Here is an 18,342-nt window from a genome sequence, read left to right as displayed (position 1 = left end):
ATCACCAGATTCAGTTGAAACTCATTTAATCGGTCTTTCAGTATGGAAGCCAGTGAGGAAAACTGATTGCAACATTTGACCCTTTGAATGACTTCTTGACAATGACATCCACTTACACTGGACCAATGACAAATGGAATGGAAAAGCTATTCAACTTCTCAGATATTGCCTTTGCTGGATGGATGGAAATAATTTGTCTTACAAATGAGATGCTTGTGACGAAACTTAACTTTGCGAGATATATATTACAACATCTCTGCAGGGTCAACATTTGTTTTTATCACATAAATGTCTTTACATATCTTATATACAATAGGTTTATACATACATTAAAGGCCAACGAGCCTGTGTCTTTGCAATTAACAGCTATATTAGTAAATAGAACTGCAACCATTATAGCAAAACAAAAAAGGTAGCAACAACTTATTCTGTCAAAGAAAACATTGCTTAATGATTATTTACAGTACCTTCTGATAAACTACAACCCTTTCCCCACTGTTAATAAGACACCTGCCATTAAAATATTTGTGCAAAATTATCTGCACCCACTGCATGTGATGTGGCATGAAGACATGGAAAGTGATGATAGTGGTACAGGGGGTTGGAAGGGAGGTGGTAGAACAGCACACAATTCAAAAGTCCTGGCACGATACTTGGCATGGGATCAGGGACACTCTAAGGCACAGTAGAAATGTGCACTGACGCCATTTACAAGTTATTCCTGTTCCATGGAAAGAGCCTATTCTTCCCAAACATAATCTTTTTTAATCAGAGTAACGCAGTTAATACACACGGATGTAATGTTTGTGTGTAGGGATATCATTGCACAAATTAGGGCTTGGTTTAAATTATTCATAAAAAGTGTCTGCTTTTGGGCTCATATTCAAACACTAACGTATGACTACAAAGCCATGTGTTGGAAAAGAACCATATAAGAAATATCTTGGGAAAGACTATTCCTAATCTTACAACTCAATCAGTTTTTCCTGACATCTTAAAAATCACAACACTCTTTTACCCTTTTCAAATACACGCACTGTCTTTGTCACTGATGAAAGTAAGTCACTGACTCTATAGTCGAGTGGTCTACTTATAACACAGTACAGCATGTTGCACTATACTCGGAAGTGGTAGCCCATCTAAAGAACTACTTGTATAGTTTAGCTATAGGTTGGCAGTTGCAGTGAGGTGACTTAATTTGCGATTGTGTGTTTCTGGTGTGTGTTGTTTTTTGTAATGCAGTGTAATTGCTGGGCATATCTCTATCAGTGCAGAATGTGATAGCCCCGTCTACTCGTGGTATAAAATCCTCCGCTCTATGTTGTGTGTGTTTGTTTGTGTGTGTTAACATTTCTACATTAATCATGAGAAGAACTAAGCTGTGCTTAATGTCACGTGTCTTGTTTACAAACAACAGTGGATGAGCTCAAAGGAAAAGACTGCAAGTAGCAAAAGACCAAAACAAAAAGAAAGGACAAAGTTTGGGAAATGCTGCAGCACAACGCAGACAATGATTGAGCACGTGAGGGTCTGAGATGAGATTTAAAACACAAAGCAGGCCTTGTTAGGCTGCTTTCCTCCAGTATAATCAGATTTGATTTACAGTTGAAAATGGAGAACACCTGAGCGCAATCTGCGCATGGTTGTGAAAGCATACTGTACCGGTTTATAGAAAAGGGCTTATGTAACAAACTTGGGCTGTGCCCAAAGCCCACCACTCTTTTAGCATTCTCCACCTTCTCATCATTTGTCCATCAAAATAAAACCCCCTTCTTAAACCCATGTTCCCCGTCACCGGCTGTGCATCCCGAAAATGAAGAAGCTGAAGAACACCGTGACGCCCACCAGGGAGACGGTGGCAGGTGCGGTGAAGAGCTGCCGGTAGTGGATGCGGAAGTACCACACCACGGCCAGCATCACCACAAACACAGGCACCACCAGGCTGCTGGAGCTCAGGGTCAGGCCGGCCGAGCGGAGACCGGCGCTCAGCCCCGAGTCTCCCCTGGCCCGGGCGCCCTCCTCTGGGCCGCCGGGGGCCTCGGGCTGGGCCGGCGCCTGGGACACGTGGCAGTGGAGCACGCTATTGTGCGTGATGTTGAGGGAGGCGAGTGTGCGGCGTGGGTCCTGCAGAAGTTGGCCCTGCCAGATGAGCTTGATCTGACGCTCACGGCCAGAGAAGTGCTTACTGCAGGGAGAGAGCAGAAAGAGACATGATGATGTGGTCAGATCAAGCTCATCTGGCAGGACAGACATGAATTTTAGTGGCACTCATTCCTTTACACTGCTTAGTTTAACCAAAGGAAAATGCCAAAGGCTGCAAATTCTACATAGAGTTTTCTTACTTCCTTTATTAATGCCTTATGAATAGTGCTACTGGTTAATTACTGTTTCTTATAGATTCATGTGATACCCTCTGAACATATCTAGTGGCCACTCACTCTCACCTCTTTAGCAGGCCAACTGTGTCATGAGGCCTGAGCACAGCCACCTCTTCGGTATCATTCAGATACTTCAAGCGCACTGTGATGTTGTTCGATTCGTCATCGACTTCTTCCTCCTCCTCCTCCTCCTCGTCATAATCATTGTCGTCCTCTTCATACTCCTCCTCATCCTCTCCTCCTTCCGGGTGTTGCCTGCTTCCCTTGTTCTCCCTTTGGATTTTGCGTTTCTTCCTTCTCACCCTCTGGATGTCCAGGAGCTCGTCCTCCTCGGCTCTGCTCTCCTCCTCTTCGGGCTTCTCCTCTGGGTTGGAGTTGGCGTCTGGCTGGTCTTCCACGTCCGTGCTTGAGGGCCCCCCAACATAGCCGTCGTGGCCTCCTAGGCCTATGAGGGAGGCATGGGCACCCACTGTGAGAATGGTGCCCAGAATGTGGTCTCCACGGTCAGCCACATGGGTGGACAGCCAGGCTAGGATGATGGCGACCACCAGGAGAACCACTCCGCCCAGAGCGGTTACCTCCTCCCCAACTCCGTCCAGCACAGTCAGAGCACACACCGCCATACTTTCCCCTCAGTACTCTCCTAGAAGGGCAAAGAGCAAAGGATGTGGACTTAAAGCAAAGAGTTTAGAAGTTCTATACTCTTTGCTTAAAGGGGACAAAAGGCAGCAAGGGTTTTATAGTCTATTAGAACTTTTGTTATATGGTCAGGTGACCATACCATGTGTCACGCCTTTAACAAAATTCTTAAGTTACTTTATCAACCGTCTCGGCCTTTAGTGTTTTTGCCATAGAGCTTAACTTGTGGTAAAGGCAAGAGCACTGACCTGATGACCCAAGATAAATATGCAACTCGGACAAGCCATTAATCCCACACACAAAGTCAATGGTTTAGGTAGCGCTTACTTACATGCTAACATTAGAAAACGGAATCCTCAAGCACGACACGTAAACAATCTATATTTAAGACAGCTAATGCCAGCTATCTAGCTTCTATGTTAATTAAAAGAAGTCACCACCACAACCAGAGAATGCATCTTATTGCAAAACCATGAACAGGCATGTCCGTGTAAAATGCACCGTCAAGTTTCAAATGCTCGTCAACCTTCTCACAAGCATCAAGAGGAAAGGGAAACGTATAATGTGAAACAAGACAGCAAGTTTGCTGAGCGACTAGCTATATATTAGCCAACTTGCTAATAATCCGAGGCTAACAAGCTAACTCAGCTGACAACGACGACCTTTGTTTTTCTAGACACCTTTGTTTTTCTTGACAAGTAAAAAACAAACAAACATATTTACCACGTAAAATATATTAAGAAAACCCGACTCACCGAAATGTTGCTCAGTTCATGGTTGATAGCTCATAAGTTAGCTTGTGGACTTTCTGTCAAGCTACTTTGTCCACAAAACAGATGATACTGATGGATGACGTCACGAGCGCTACAGTGATGGCTGCGCACGCACATTTTAGGTGCAGCACAACCCACTCACATGTTTACAACTTCAAAGGCATAGATTTAGTTGTTTATATGTATATAACATATAATAGCTCATAAATATTGGGGCTAAGGCACACCAAAGGTCAAAACAAAATGCCAAGGCATACCAATTTATATTATGGTTACTGATATGGTTACTGATGCGAAATGTTACACAGATTAAGCATTGGAGTGAACTCCAATGAGTTGAACTGAGCACAAAAGAAAGGCAAGTTATGACATTATTCACAAATTGGAAAAGGAGATTTTATTCAGTTGTTCAACAAGGGAAAGGGTGTTGCCAAAGTTTTGAGAGTCCTCATCTTCAGATTTGTCACTAGACGTACATTTTGTTGTTGTTAGAGCAGGCAGGTGAAACAATTGTGACTGTAGGTAGACTATTGTGGCAAACAGAATCGTTGTTTGCCTACTAAAAACAGGTTTAAAAAGTTGTAAATCTATAAAACTGTTCTAAATTAAGAAGCTGTGTCATTGATGCATTCAAACATTCTACTCTAGCCTATTTCATGAGCCTGTAAACACATGCATTGGATTCTTCGAAATTCTACAGCACACCTGACTTGAAGGAACAACAGTGTAGAATGGAAAGACTGATATTTTACAATCGTACATCTTTAAATATAGGTTTTTAAAAACTTTTCTCTTTACTCTAAGGTGTTTATAATCTACTTAACAAAATTAATTTATGTTCACACTTTAAAGTAGGAGGTCCATTACCACGTTCACATGTTCATTCTTGTTCATAAACCTATCTAATCTCTCCTTCCAAGCATAGTAATAGGTAGTCTTTCATACAGCTGGGGATGTTGAGGTCGTTTATAGCAGAGTGACACTTTTCTCCCAAATAAGACCGGACAGAACAGCGACACAGGTGCTGTAAGGACCGAGGCTGTCCTGTCATTCTCTGCACAGATTCAAACAAGGCTTGATTCGCCTGGGACAGAGAGAGATAGATAGATAGATAGATAGATAGATAGAGAGAGAGAGAGAGAGAGAGAGAGAGAGAGAGAGAGAGAGAGAGAGAGAGAGAGAGAGAGAGAGATTTAGAAACTTAAGATGGGGAACTACAAGTCGTCCAACACACAAATTCCTTTCTCTCGATTCCATACAATATTTTTTCCCACTGACCATCTTGAGATCCTGTGGAACCTCGTCTATCCAGTCCTCACAAGGTGGGACAACATGGTATGAGTTGATCATCACCTCCAAAGTGGCCGGGGACAGGAGACAGAGCTTCAGCATCTTTGGGGAAAACAGTCATTATTAGGTTGCACTATTGTAGTGGATAGTAAATGTGAACACAATGACATGAAATACATTAAATAACTCAAAGCACAGTGTTTCTTGACAGTTAATACAGCAGAATTTTGCTACGTCCTCTTCTCACCCTTGGTGATGGTGGCTGAGCTCCATGGTTAAAAAGGCTGCGAGCAATATCCTCAGGATGCTGGTCAGGGTAATCCTCTACCACCTATGCCAGAGAGAAGTATGATTTCCTAGCATCGCAATATCAACACCTGGACCTGTCTTTATCTGGAAATGAGATGTTATTTACTGCATATATATATATATATATATTTATTTAAATAAGTGTAGACTCAGCCTATACTATATAAACATATATAAAATATATATACACATAAATATAGCACTACCTGCCAATATCCCACTCCCACCTGCAGCAGGCAGTCCATTGGCGTATAACCAAAGCAGTTGGCGGCGTCTGCGCGAGCCCCGTGCTGGAGCAGATGGTGGGCGATGCGTGGGCTGCAGTTGCCGCAGGCATTGTGTAGCGGCGTGTGCTGCTTCTTGCCGGCCTTTCTCGGGTCGGCACCTACCTCCAGCAGCCTCTTGACCACGCGCAGGTACCGGCCGACCTCCGATGCCCTCTCTGCCCCGCAGCAGGCGGCGTTGAGCGGGGTCTCGCCCTCCAGGTTCTGGGCGGCCACGTCGGCATCATGGGTGATCAGCAGCTCCACGTGCTCGTCCAGGCCCCGCCGCGCCGCCATGTGCAGTGGGGTGAGGCGGCTCTGGCGGTGGGAGATGTTCACATCGGCGCCGCTTTTCACCAACAACTCCGCACACCTGGATGAGAACAATAGAGGGTTGTCCAAAATGCATATACATGCGGTTGTGCTCTAAGGATGCATTACTCACAACTATCAGTTTAAAAACCTGGATGGGGTGGTGGATAATCTAGAAAGGCTTCATAGAATAATAAAAAAAAATACATTGGACCAACAACTAAAGACTTGAAACCAACAATACAAGCATTCAAGCATCATAGCATTCAAAGGATACGGAATATCTCGACTGAGTTAGTATCAGATGTGTTTGGCCTAACACCATAAAGAACACACATCACTATCAGTCTTTCTATCTCTTTCTCTCTCTGTCTGTCTGTCTCTCTCCACAACTCACTGATAGGTATCTGCAGTGTTGCACAGGTGAAGAGGTGCGTTGCCGTCCTCTGCCAGAACATCAGGGTCTGCTCCATGGTTGAGAAGCAAATGGACACAATTGGCATGACCACCCAAGCAGGCGTCGTGGAGGGCTGTTCGACCTCCAGGGTCCTCGTTCACCTCGGCCCCGCGAAACAGCAACTCCTCCACACAGCCAGAGTGCCCCCTGCTGGCTGCCAGCCGCAGTGCAGATGTCTGTTTGGTCTTGGTGGAGAGGGTCCACATACCTATCAAAAAATACACACGACTACAGTTTGACCAATTTTGCCTTTAACAACCTCCAGCTGCTATGTAACAAAATTGAAAAACACTGATCCAACTCAACAAGTGTATGAAATAGCCTCAACATCAAAACACTGCAGATCAACCCCACAACTAATATTCAATGTAGGCCTGTACTGGTGAGTTACCTGGTACAACTATGGATTAAAGGAACCATATGTAAGAAAAATATTTCAATTAATCATAAAATGGCCCTGATATGTCACTAGACATTAAGAAATCATGTTCATTTCAAATACTTATATCACTGTCAACAGTAGTCCAGCCAGGATATTGTCATTTAAAAAGTGAAGTTGCAGCCCTCAACTGTTGTTGATGTTGTGTTTTGTCATGTCATGTTGTGTTTTGGCCTGATGCGCCACCCTCCACCTATCTACTAATCACCACGAAGTCAGTAGTGTTTCGCCATCCGCGTGTGCAACCTCGAGTCAGGGGGGAGGGGGAGGGGATACACCGCTCTTCAGTATTTTGAAAGTGATTGCATTATACCAGTTTTGGCCACAATCTTACATATGGTTCCTTTAAAATAACATCTTAACTCAATTGTACTGTGTTACATGTGAAAACATGTCTGCATGTAGGCCTATGCATTCAACTGCAAAGACACCAATTTAATTTTAGCATCCAAATCCAGCTGTCATCATTAAATTTTAATAGAATTCTAGTCCCTACCCATTTCTGGTGCCCACACCATCTCCTCCTGTACAGTCTCCATCAGTGCATTGACCATGCCAGGTTCTTTAAGGACAGCATAGATACCAGCCATGTCTCCACACATGAAGGTGTTGTGGACTGCTGGGTCTCTACAGCGGATCTGCGGTGGAGGTGCCCTGACCTCCTGAATCTTGCCGGTTCGAGGTTGGGGTCTGGTACTGCGAGCAGGTGGCAGTGGCCTCCGAGACATGGCTCGCCTGTGGGCCAGCTCCCGCCGCGCCTCCTCCCAATCCTGCATCTCCTGTTCCAGTCTGAGAGAGCGGAGGGAGGCAGAAGTGAAGGTGAACGTCTGCCGTGCCATTAAACCCCCGAGACCTAGGTTCCTTGAGCCTGCAACACAGATATTACAAGGGACAGAGGGTGCTTCACGAAACACTGCCGCTAAAAGCACGTAACCTACCGTTACCTGTAGCACGGTCGTTGTTTTCAACACCCATTTACCCCAAGAACGTATTTAGGAAAAACTATTTGATGTTACATGCGGCCTATAACATAACACGAACACTGGCCGAACATGCACTATCTGTAAAGATGAAAACTGTGTAGAATTAGGCGAATGGAATGCAAATATCAAGTATTCCAAATTTACTTCCGTTTGGCTTTATCCAGTGACAGACTCGTCCGAATGCCCCTGGGAAACCCTCAGTCGGTCACAAGATATTGTTGATCGCACAGTACCCAAATGGGCTCAATGTTATTAATAACTGGGAATGCAAACCGACACCCATGTATCAAACGACACAGCAGATGGTGCTAGCACGCCGAGACACTTGCGGCACATCCCTGTACGTCAGGGCTACGCAGGCCACGCACTGTTTGAACGTAGGGGCGCCAAAGCTTACGTTCGTATAGCCTGGCTTGGGCTTGGCTAGGCAGGTTTTCCACTTCATCACAAAGTCTGTGGAATAGCTTAAATACATTCGATTGTAAATATGCTGATAATTTAACGTGTATCATTGTATTGTCAATCTGTTTATTCTTTTTAATGGCAGGATGACAAGAGCCCATTCGTGACTGCCAAGGCGATGGTAAGTTCATGACTAACGTGAATAGGCTAACTCGGTTCAGCCATCATTAGCTAAGTTCACGCCAAAAATAAAACAAATCAGTATCTTGTTTAGGAAAAGCGAAAGTTGTATGTCAGATAGCTAAATATAGACGTCTTATACAGTGTTGCCACTGCCATAACACTTTTAAGCTATTGGGAGTAGTTAAAATCTGTACACTACCACCAACAAACCTAAGTCAGCGTTTTCGTCCAGGTAACGTTACTCATTCCTTTTACACGAATGCAGGCTTGCAAGTGGAATGGTCTTTTCAGCGTGGGAGAGGAATTCGACGACGAGGTGATATTTGAATGTGCATGTCTTTTAACCCTGGTGTTGGCCAAGTGACAATTGCCGATGTTGTAATACTATTTAAATAGTAACAGTTATGTTCATATCATTGGGTTATGGAGAAAAACAAGGCCATCAACGTTCCCTTAGTGAACGTGTATTTCTTATTAGCACAGTCACACCTGGCGCTGATGATGACCCCTCGTGTAGTGCAAGACGGTAATACATTTGTTAGAAATGCTGTAATATACCCACTAGTTGTGGGCCACCACGTACCACGGTCTTTCTTTAATCTAAATGCTTGACAATTTCTCCACCAGTCGTCACTGTTGCCAGCGTTTGTATAATACATCATGTGATTATGTGTGTTGAACTAAGGTAAACGATTTATGTTGGAAATAGTATTCAATTAACATTGTGGTTGTATAGGACTTGCTGCAAGCAGACTGGACAGTGCCCACTGCCCCAGCCACCGCCCTACAGCCCATAGATGTTCAAGGGACCTCTACGTCAAATACCTCAAAGCAAGCCATCCCCGCCACAACCATTACCATTCCAAATGAATCTGACCCAGGGAAACAAGCTACTCATAATGTCCCTGGCCAGACCTCAGTTTTGGGGCTTAGGGGTTTTTCAGCACCTAAGCTTTCCTCCACCTCAGGTGCTGGAACCTCAGCCAGTCTATCTGACATGAGAAACAGCATCCAAAGTACTGGGCCTACTCACCAGAACTCCTTCACACCTGCTTCAGGTGCCTGCCCACTGGATGACTTTGATGACTGGGACGTGGATCTTACGGACCTGGATGAGAATGTCCCTCATGTAGGGCAGCCTGCTCCAGTGACTAGCTTAGCCCCACCAACGACTATCTCTAACTGGCCCTGCGAGGATTCCATATCTCCAGCGAAGAGGATGCGCCCTTCAGCCTGTGCCAACGGCTTAACTCCCCCTGGTCCCAGTTTGAGAGGCTTCAGCATTGCTGCCCACACGCCTGAGCCTCTTGGAAGAGCCCCAATCCCCAGAGACTCTTTCGCTACCCCTCGGCCATCTCCAGGTCCTTTCCGAAACCCAGCTGCCCTCCCTGCCCCTCCACGTAGTCCGGTTATTCCAAGGATGGCGAACAGCTTTCCCAGCCCTGTGGCGCCGAGGCCGTGGAGGCCTCAGACTCCAGGGCAGACGTGCAGTGCCATGGGCCAGCCTGCCGGGCACGTCAGGGGGGGGCTGTTTCAGGCCGTGTCCCCCTGCCCGTCCCCAACGCCCACCCCTCGCCCCCTCCACACACCGGTCCTGACCAATCATCTGGTCCAGCTGGTGTCTGCCTCCAAGAAGACGCCTCAGAGGCCACGCACTGACCCGTCCCGGCCCAAAACCCGACGCTTCCCTGGACCTGCTGGGATGCTTCCTCAGCAGGTGGGTTTGCCAGGCCTGGTAATATCCTATTATTTCTTAGATACCGGAGAAGTTGTTAGGGGTAACTGCAGACCTACAGCACTCTTGCTGAAACCTTTTCTGAGAAGAGAAGAATAAATGCCTATTTAAATTGCGCTCTCTCTCATTCCCCTAGTTGAGTGGCAAAAGTCTGGATGACATTGTTGTGGCAGTTCCACAGACACCCGCCCATGGTGCTGATGCTCGACTCAGGAGTGAGGTATATATGCACATACACATGTCACTTCACGGCAGAGGACAAATCTCTGTTAGTCTGTTTAATATGTTCTGTGTGTGTGTGTGTGTGTGTGTGTGTGTGTGTGTGTGTGTGTGTGTGTGTGTGTGTGTGTGTGTGTGTGTGTGTGTGTGTGTGTGTGTGTGTGTGTGTGTGTGTGTGTGTGTGTGTGTGTGTGTGTGTGTGTGTGTCGCAGGTCCCCAGCTCGCAGGCGCCTGATGAAGAGGACTTCAGTGGTGGCGCGTGGGCCGCCATGAAAGCTGAGATGGGATTGGATGAGAAGAACCCCTCCTGCTTCCTGCACTCCTACAGCGTTGTCATGGTGCTCCGCAAGGTGGGTCCCCTGGTGTCCCCCCATTCGTCTCCCCATTAGCGCTGCTTGTAAATCATCTGCACAGCTGCATCACACTCTCTCGGCCCGTCTATTAGATCACTCTTAAGACTGATAGGGAGGGAGGGCACCATGAGCCAGTGACCCCTGAAAAGGATCAGCAGCCATTGCCTCTGCTGCACTGGATCATGCTGTAACAGACATCACATGCGTCTGGCATACAAATGGCAGGTGATCCTTGTGGGGTATAGCAGCAGCCCGTGTTTCCCATTCTCTGCCTTTACTAGTTGCTATAGGCAGTGACCTCAACAAGCAAGTCCTTGTAGTTCCTTGTAGTTCAGGCAATTTAGAATTTTCTCAAAATGGCTATACACGATGTTGGAAATCAATGCTTGCCAAATGTAGGCATGGTGAAAACTGCAGTAACATGAGACAGTGCACCTAGTTGAACTGAATTGAATTATCCACTGTGTGAAGTAATGGTTCTGAGAAGCAGCCAATGTTAGTGCTTTTTAATATTGTCATGTTCAGTCACATGCAAATTGCTAAAAGCATTTCTACAAACTCAGAATTGTCCATTTCAGGTGTTGCCTAAGGTGTTTGGACATGGCATTTCTTGGGCTGTCACAGTGCTTTGGTCCCCTTTTACAGTGGCATAGCATGTGTTTAATAAGTGTCTTTTCAGCAGTCCCAACGTTTAACTTTGCAATGGCACAGCTTGTATAAAGAACTCTGAGTAACCCTGCAGTGCAAGTGCCGTGACTCATTGCTCTTTAAATTACATCTTTAAAACACACTCTTTTAGTTTTGTATTCCTGCTGTGAACGACTGCTCACTTTGAATTGGAACACAATTACGAAATGGCTTATGAACTTTAGTGAGTAAACTCCAGGCTAACAAATGAATGGCCCTCAGTTCCACTCCCTCCTGTTATCTGTCTGGGTTCCTCCTGCTACGGCTTTCCTGCTGCTGCTGTATGGCTGACTACTCCAAATGTGTTTGTTGCTTAATGGTAATGGGCCTGTCTTTCCAGTGGGGCCTGACCAACCTAAGCAGGATAAATGGTTCCTCCAGTGTTTAGGAGCTTGTAGTTATTATGATAAGTATTGTCACGCTCATCTGTCACCCTGATGTGATTATTATTGTAATTTCAATGTTTTGCCGTTAACGAGCTTTCGCTAATGGCGCTTGCCTGTTAATTATTCATCAGCTGCTAATTGATGAATGTTAATGATTGGCCTTATGCAGAATTCATTAATGGAAGTTTTTTGGAGCACTATACATTTTGATATGCTCTCTCTCCCCTCTTTTCCTCTCCCTTTCACACTGTTCATCTTGCAAATCTTTTTCAGTATATTTTTCTTTTCTGTGTGTCGTGCGTCACTCTCTTAATTCTCTCCCTCACCAGTTTTATTTGACTTATTTTCAGGCTGCACTTAAACAGCTAAACAAGAATAAAGTTCCCAACATGGCTGTTGTACTGAAGAGTATTCTACACACACATGCTGATGCCAAGGCTGTTTTTAAAGACCCAACAGGTAAAATACACTCTGCAACCCCCTACACACACACACGTACACCCACACAGTGTATGCTCCCAGCGCAACAGCCTATTACTACCAGGTCACATACCCTTTCCATAGAGAGCAAAATACAAACAAGAGCTTAAGACGAAGTGGACTTTACTTGTGAAGCAGACCTATATATATATACACCAATTACCGCCCCTTTTGTTCGAAAATTCTAAAACAAAGATGTGAAAAATACTTCAAAATAACATTTGATAAATGAACCTTACATTTTTCAGTAGCCATAGGTCTGTAGATTTGAACAAAATCTGGTTTGGTTCTTAACGGGAGCATTTACTGCCTTAAAAATTTGATTTTGTTTACTGTGCTCGGAGTTTGGTGCTGGACTGGTGGGTGCCCTATTTCCGCCCTCTGCACATCAACGGTTAGACCGAGAATTCTCGTCGTGAAATCAAAATTCCACTGGAGCTCCAAGCGGATTTGTACACGCAACACTGTTTACGGCTCTTCGAGTCATGGTAAAATGTCATTTTTGGTACATAGCTAATCTAGATACACTTATGGGGTGGGTGCTTGCGTTTCTTTAGGAATCTGACGTCTTGGTTTGTATAGAAATGAATATTAAGTGACACATACACGTAAAAGGGCGGAAATAGGGCATGGGCGGAAATAGATGACGTTCCGATAGTGAGTTCTGTGTTGGTTTAGTGGACTTTACTTGTGAAGAGGACCTATATCGTGAGTTTCTGTGTTGGTTTGCATCTGGTATTTGTGGCTGAATGAACAGTCGAGGCAAGGGGTCAAGGGGTCTCCCTTTGTTCTATGCTTGACTACACAGACAGACACACACACACACACACACACACATTCACACTCACTCATACACACTGTAAGTGTGCAAGACATCTGCTGTGTCTCTTGTGCCCTCCAGCTCTCAATCTGTTTTCTGTCCTCTGCAGTTCTTTCATTCCCCCTCTCTTATTACCCATCTCTGTGATGTTGCTACTCATAGGCCACTCAGGCATTCCTCCCCCAGCACCCTGCGGCCCTCGTACTTCTCCTCCTAATCGGCAGTCATCGCCACTCATTTCTCTTCATTCCATCTGAAATGTGGGGCTCCGCTCGACATTTGGAACCACGCATACTGTGACACCAATCGCATCGCTGCTGCAGCAGTCATTTCCACCGCCAAGGTGCTGTACTAATATTCAGTTCTGTGTGTGTGTGTGTGTGTGTGTGTGTGTGTGTGTGTACAGGTGAAATGCAGGGGACTGTGCACCGCCGACTTCTAGAGGATCGACAGGCAGAGCTCAAAACCGGAGCAGTGCTGTTGCTCAAACAAGTAAAATGCTTCATTGGACTTGACTGTTCTGTAGAGTATTGTGCCATGCTCTTGTAGTGTACTCTCTTCAGTCTGCTTATTAGAAGAGAGTACATTGCATGAGTGCTCTCAAGAGTTTCACTTACTGTGTGCAAACATAAAAGAAGTAATTTGTCATACTGACAGTCTGTGAAAGTGTTGCATAGGAGTTTCAACATCCTCTTTTGTCTTGCGTAGGTGGGTGTGTTCTCCCCCTCCCATCGGAACCACTACCTGAATGTCACGCCCAACAACCTGCTCCGGATCTACCCGCCAGACGGAAGCCTCCAGCCCTGCACACTGCTGTCTCAGCATGCCCTGGTGAGCTACAGATTCCTCCGCCTGCTGATTGTGTATACCGGTAGCTCCAGGTAGTGTTGTGTAACGGTTTTACTGTTCTCTGAATTAAGGTTTGGGGGAAAATTAATGGTAGTCAGTCACCTTACGCAGGACTCATAGATTCACATTTCACTCACAATGGTCATTTTCTGAACCCTCAAATAGAAAAACGGGTGAAATTGATGAATGAGCAAAACAGAACATTAAATGGGTTTGTTTCCTGTATAGCAAACAATGCAGGAAAAGCATCACCTTTTCTAAGAAGGCTATAGGCCTGTGTGCTTTGCACAGACGCATGGTAGAAATGACAACGTTCTTACAGTCCACAGACTATGACAATTAGTTCAGTTCCAATCAATGGAGAGCGTGCATAAGCCAATGTAATTTAGTCCATTCTTAAAATGTCCACTTCCTCAGATGACTTAGGTTTCATTTGAAACAAGGCCTCACATGGCACTTTAGGCTACGTTGGCCAAACATTTAACGTAAGAGTTTGCAATAAATAGTGTGATGAGTATGCGCTCTGACTGCCATACCAATGAGCCAAGCTCTTTGGCGGGTTGGCTTGCTGTGAGGCCATCGGAGGTGTGCCCAATGTGTTAGCCGTATGAGAGACCCCCAGGATGGGTCGACCCCTGTGTGAGGGATCCCAGAGATGGGTGAAGCACTAGTGTGTGTGTGTGGGGCACCCTGAGATGGGAGAAGTACAGCTGTTGGATGTGTGAGGGACACCAGTGTGCGCAAAGTGCACGGGCATGCTTCCCAAAGGGTAGGGCAGTGTGACTGAGTGCCATAGATACCAACGAGCCAGGCTCTTTGCCGTTGCGATCAAAGGTAGGTTTGGTAACCCGAAGGCCTGGATTCGAGGTCAGGTGGGGTGACCGCTCTCTCTCCCTTCGCTACAAGTAGCATTTCATTCATAATGGTGGTTGTTGAAACGTTCGATAAACAAAATATTTTGAATAGGTCCAGGTCACAATCATACCACGTTGTAAATAAGTCACTCATAGAAATGTAATTTCTCTGTATGAAACAAACCATTCACTATAAACTGGGTTTTACTGAGGAAACTAAGGTTTACTGGCCACTCATCAAAACTCTCAAATTACATCAGTGAACAGTGAAATTCATTCATATTCAGGCTTGGGCTTTCGGCAGATGATGCAACCTACGCCTACGTCTCTGTTTAGTCTGTCAGCCAGGAGCATCTAAAAATGCTGCCTTCCAGCTACCACAGTGGCAGGTAAACCGTGCTGTCGGAAGGTCTCCCCCTCTCTTTAGTGTTATTTTCAAGGTGTGGTGGAGGTATATCCTCAGAAAGGAGCAGGCTGTCTTACATGGCCTGTATTTAACACAGTATTCTGTATTGAATGTGTCCTGTATTTTTGGGCAACCTGCGCTCTCACACCTGCTCAAAACATGGAAACCCCCTTTTTTGGGGGGGCGACAGTGGAGAATGACAGGAAGTGAGTGGGAGAGAGAGTCGGGGTGGGATCCGGAAAGGACCACGGGGCCGGAATCAAACCCGGGTCGCTGGCGTACGGTGCAGGTGCCCAAGCCAGTCGCGCCACTGCCTGGGCCGGAAACCCTTTTTATAGTGAATTTAATTAATGGGCTGGACAATGGCTAGACTGTTGTATTGGGATCAGGGGAAATGTTTGGGCATATTGTGGGATGTCTCCTTTGCAGGGGCGTCACATATTGCACACAGTGGAAGTTGCAGATAACAATGGGATAAGAACACTTGCTATGGATTGACTCTTCTGTAATTTGATTAATTGTCCCCTTACGTGGTGGTGTTTAATGTCATCGCTCCTCTTTTATGGTGTGTGTGTGGGTGTTAGGGGCCAGCAGAGATGTGGGGGGAGGACTCAAGGACAGTAGGAGGTCCTGTGTCTCAGATGGAGCTCCGCTTTGAGGACGAAGAGGACGAGGAGCAGCTGGGACAGAAGGACAGTAGAGTGCAGCAAGGCCTTCCTCAAGCTGCTGTCCACAACAATGGACCATTGCTGACCAATGAGGGTGCATGGGACACAGGTGTGTGTTTGCAAGATTTTTAGAAGTAAATCATTTATTATGTCTGTGTGTGTGTGAATGAGTTGTGTGCTGCTGTTTTCTCCCTGTGGTGGGGCCAGTTAGTGTCCTCTGGTTTCCCAGCAACTGGATTGTCTGAGCAACCCCTGCAGGGGTGTTGAGTTTAATGTTAACTACTTATGTCTTTGTTTGTTGTTTGTGTGTGTGTGTACACACCCACATATGTATTTGTGTTTTCAGATGGCTTGGATGAGTTACTTGGAGAGTTGCCAGTGGAAACCTACTCTGTGTGATGCCAGCCACAAGATCAGTGAACCGCACTACAATGCATTCCCTTCAGTTGCCAGGAAGCTCACACACAGACACACACACAGAGAGAGACACACAGAGACACACATGCACATGCAAGTACACACACATATACACACACACACACACACACCTGTTCTTGGTAAACAATCTCTTCAGGTGGCTCCATGTGTTGGGATCAGGCGCGTTTGATCTGTGCAGGAGCCAGATCTGAGCCGGGGTCGGCACGTGGAGCGTTCCCCCCCCCTCGTGTAACACCTGTTGCCATGGCGACGCAGCACGGCAGGTCCGAGGGAGAGGTCCGCCGCGCCTCGTGCCGTCTCGTGTCGTCTCGGCTTGACCGCGGCCCCCCCCTTGCCCCTGTTCCAGTCTGCTCTGTGACATTTCTCAGCCCCTCGGACCCACACTGCGTCCTGGCACAGCCACTGGCATCCCCACCCCGGTCTGGGGGCTACGCCAGCTTGGGCATCACTTGTGCACGGACGCGTGCGGAGGCCGAGTTCACAGAGGACATTGGAGCTGAACGGTTGAAAATTCCTGTCTTTCTGTCCTTTTCTTCTTTTTCCCCCTCCTCTACTGCCTGTTGTTATCAACTCTTTTGGCTTTATATTTGTTATAACTATTTTTTCGATGAAGAGACTACTTATGTTGTAAAAATGTATATAATTTATAGTGCAGCCTATCAGATGATGCGATAGCACATACTCTATTAAATGTGTGATCTACTACACTAGAAGAGGTTGTCTCCCCGGTTTCTGAGAACATTGAATGAATGAGCGATCAGCTCCCTAACCCCCAAAAGCTGCCCAGTCATTGCTCTACTCCAGACCTCTGCTCCTACTCAGAATCAGAGTCAGTTTTATTGGCCAAGTATACTTACGTACACAAGGAATTTGACTTTGGTAGGTGTTCACTATCTACAGTACAATGCTGCACTGCAGATAGCTGCACTGCAGCATCACATTGTTTTTTGTCAAAAGAGCAGAGCAGTTTGGGAGAACGAATGAAGACATTTACAACACTACACCCTGAGAAAGCCATCATGTAAAGAGGACACAAGCAGAGTAAATACTGTGTGAAAGTGCACCTAGATGTATTTGGGTCCAATCCACCAACCTTTAAACGCACTGGGTGCTGAGGTACATTGTTAGGCCTGGTAAACCAAAATGAAACCGGGCCTATTCACCAGAACGGTTTGACCAGATCACTCCGGAGAAGAAAAGGATGCGGGTTAGAAGAGGGTGTTAAAAGCCTACAAAAGGAGAGGGGATAACAAAGTGATTTTAGAAAATTAGCAGGTGCTTTTTGCTATGTGGGGGTTGGAGGGTTTTTATGTCCCTCCTGACAACTTTTTTAGAATTAAAAAACAAAAACAGTGCATGGTGTATTAAAGCTTGGTCAGCTCGGTAACTTTGATGGGTTAATTGCTCTTTGATGGCATAATTACTAATTACAAGGGGCCACAGTGACATTCGTTCGAAATCGTACAAAGCCCACTGCTCCATTCCCTACTCTGAAGTAAACCATTGAAGATTGGATTTAATTTCCTATTGCTGCCACAGACCTGATAATGGGATGTGAGTGTGAGGTGTAGGATAGTTTTAGTCTTTGGTAAGCAAACATTTCCATAACATTTCACTGATGAAAACACATGCAATAGTGTCAAGTGAACTACTGTAGAGGCTGGCTTTGGTGTGTGCACAGGTAAAGTGAATGTCCTTACTTTTCTTTTTATATTAGACTATACTACCTTTGGTGGACATATAAGGTTATCTGTGTTTATGCAGCGAGAGGAAGATAGTCAGAGGGCTATCTCAACAATCTGAATGTCACCTAAGGACCTAGACATTTATAAGTCATCATTGTGCCCCTTCTTTGATTAGAGTAGCTCTTGTTTTCTTATGGAAAATGCCACAACTTTACATTTATTTTAGACCCGCTTTCTCAAGATCTCAATTATTGTGAAATTCAAAAAGTATCTTGTTATCTCAAGATAAGGAAATATTTCTTTGTTAGGCAATCTGAATCTTGAAGCCAACAAA

The 18,342-nt window shown here is 45.6% G+C and overlaps 3 protein-coding genes across 5 annotated transcripts; 1 reads left to right on the top strand and 2 right to left on the bottom strand.

Annotated features, from left to right (window-relative positions):
- Window positions 1-9: 9 nt before the first annotated feature.
- On the bottom strand, window positions 10-3,875 carry tmub2 (transmembrane and ubiquitin-like domain containing 2). The gene is made up of 3 exons (XM_076265040.1): window positions 3,773-3,875; window positions 2,445-3,021; window positions 10-2,185 (listed from the first exon to the last, which is right to left on the bottom strand). The coding sequence occupies exons 2-3, from the start codon at window positions 2,999-3,001 to the stop codon at window positions 1,792-1,794; spliced, it is 951 nt and encodes a 316-aa protein (XP_076121155.1). The 5' UTR covers window positions 3,002-3,021; window positions 3,773-3,875; the 3' UTR covers window positions 10-1,791.
- A 310-nt stretch (window positions 3,876-4,185) lies between these two features.
- Window positions 4,186-8,076, bottom strand: asb16 (ankyrin repeat and SOCS box containing 16). 2 transcript variants are annotated; one of them, XM_076266792.1, is made up of 6 exons: window positions 7,357-8,076; window positions 6,362-6,629; window positions 5,596-6,025; window positions 5,328-5,411; window positions 5,069-5,182; window positions 4,186-4,874 (listed from the first exon to the last, which is right to left on the bottom strand). In XM_076266792.1, exons 1-6 carry the CDS (start codon window positions 7,697-7,699, stop codon window positions 4,689-4,691), a joined length of 1,425 nt encoding a protein of 474 aa, XP_076122907.1. In that variant the 5' UTR covers window positions 7,700-8,076; the 3' UTR covers window positions 4,186-4,688. The 2 variants fall into 2 exon arrangements, with proteins under 2 accessions (XP_076122907.1, XP_076122908.1); XM_076266793.1 differs by having other exon boundaries at window positions 5,617-6,025.
- Window positions 8,077-8,262: 186 nt separating this feature from the next.
- On the top strand, window positions 8,263-17,030 carry hrob (homologous recombination factor with OB-fold). 2 transcript variants are annotated; one of them, XM_076266790.1, is made up of 10 exons: window positions 8,263-8,426; window positions 8,694-8,744; window positions 9,165-10,145; window positions 10,300-10,383; window positions 10,595-10,732; window positions 12,159-12,267; window positions 13,515-13,600; window positions 13,817-13,939; window positions 15,802-15,994; window positions 16,232-17,030. In XM_076266790.1, the coding sequence occupies exons 1-10, from the start codon at window positions 8,424-8,426 to the stop codon at window positions 16,282-16,284; spliced, it is 1,821 nt and encodes a 606-aa protein (XP_076122905.1). In that variant the 5' UTR covers window positions 8,263-8,423; the 3' UTR covers window positions 16,285-17,030. The 2 variants fall into 2 exon arrangements, with proteins under 2 accessions (XP_076122905.1, XP_076122904.1); XM_076266789.1 differs by lacking the exon at window positions 8,263-8,426 and having other exon boundaries at window positions 8,645-8,744.
- The last annotated feature ends 1,312 nt before the right edge of the window (window positions 17,031-18,342 follow it).

Source organism: Alosa pseudoharengus, unplaced genomic scaffold, assembly GCF_046254945.1.
Source record: "Alosa pseudoharengus isolate Yale_2024_CS ecotype anadromous, Long Island Sound unplaced genomic scaffold, YU_APseudo_1.1 YU_APseudo_1.1_scf_4, whole genome shotgun sequence".
Taxonomy (NCBI): domain Eukaryota; kingdom Metazoa; phylum Chordata; class Actinopteri; order Clupeiformes; family Clupeidae; genus Alosa; species Alosa pseudoharengus.
Note: the sequence above shows the minus strand (reverse complement) of the source record. Positions and strands in the feature narration are given on the sequence as shown.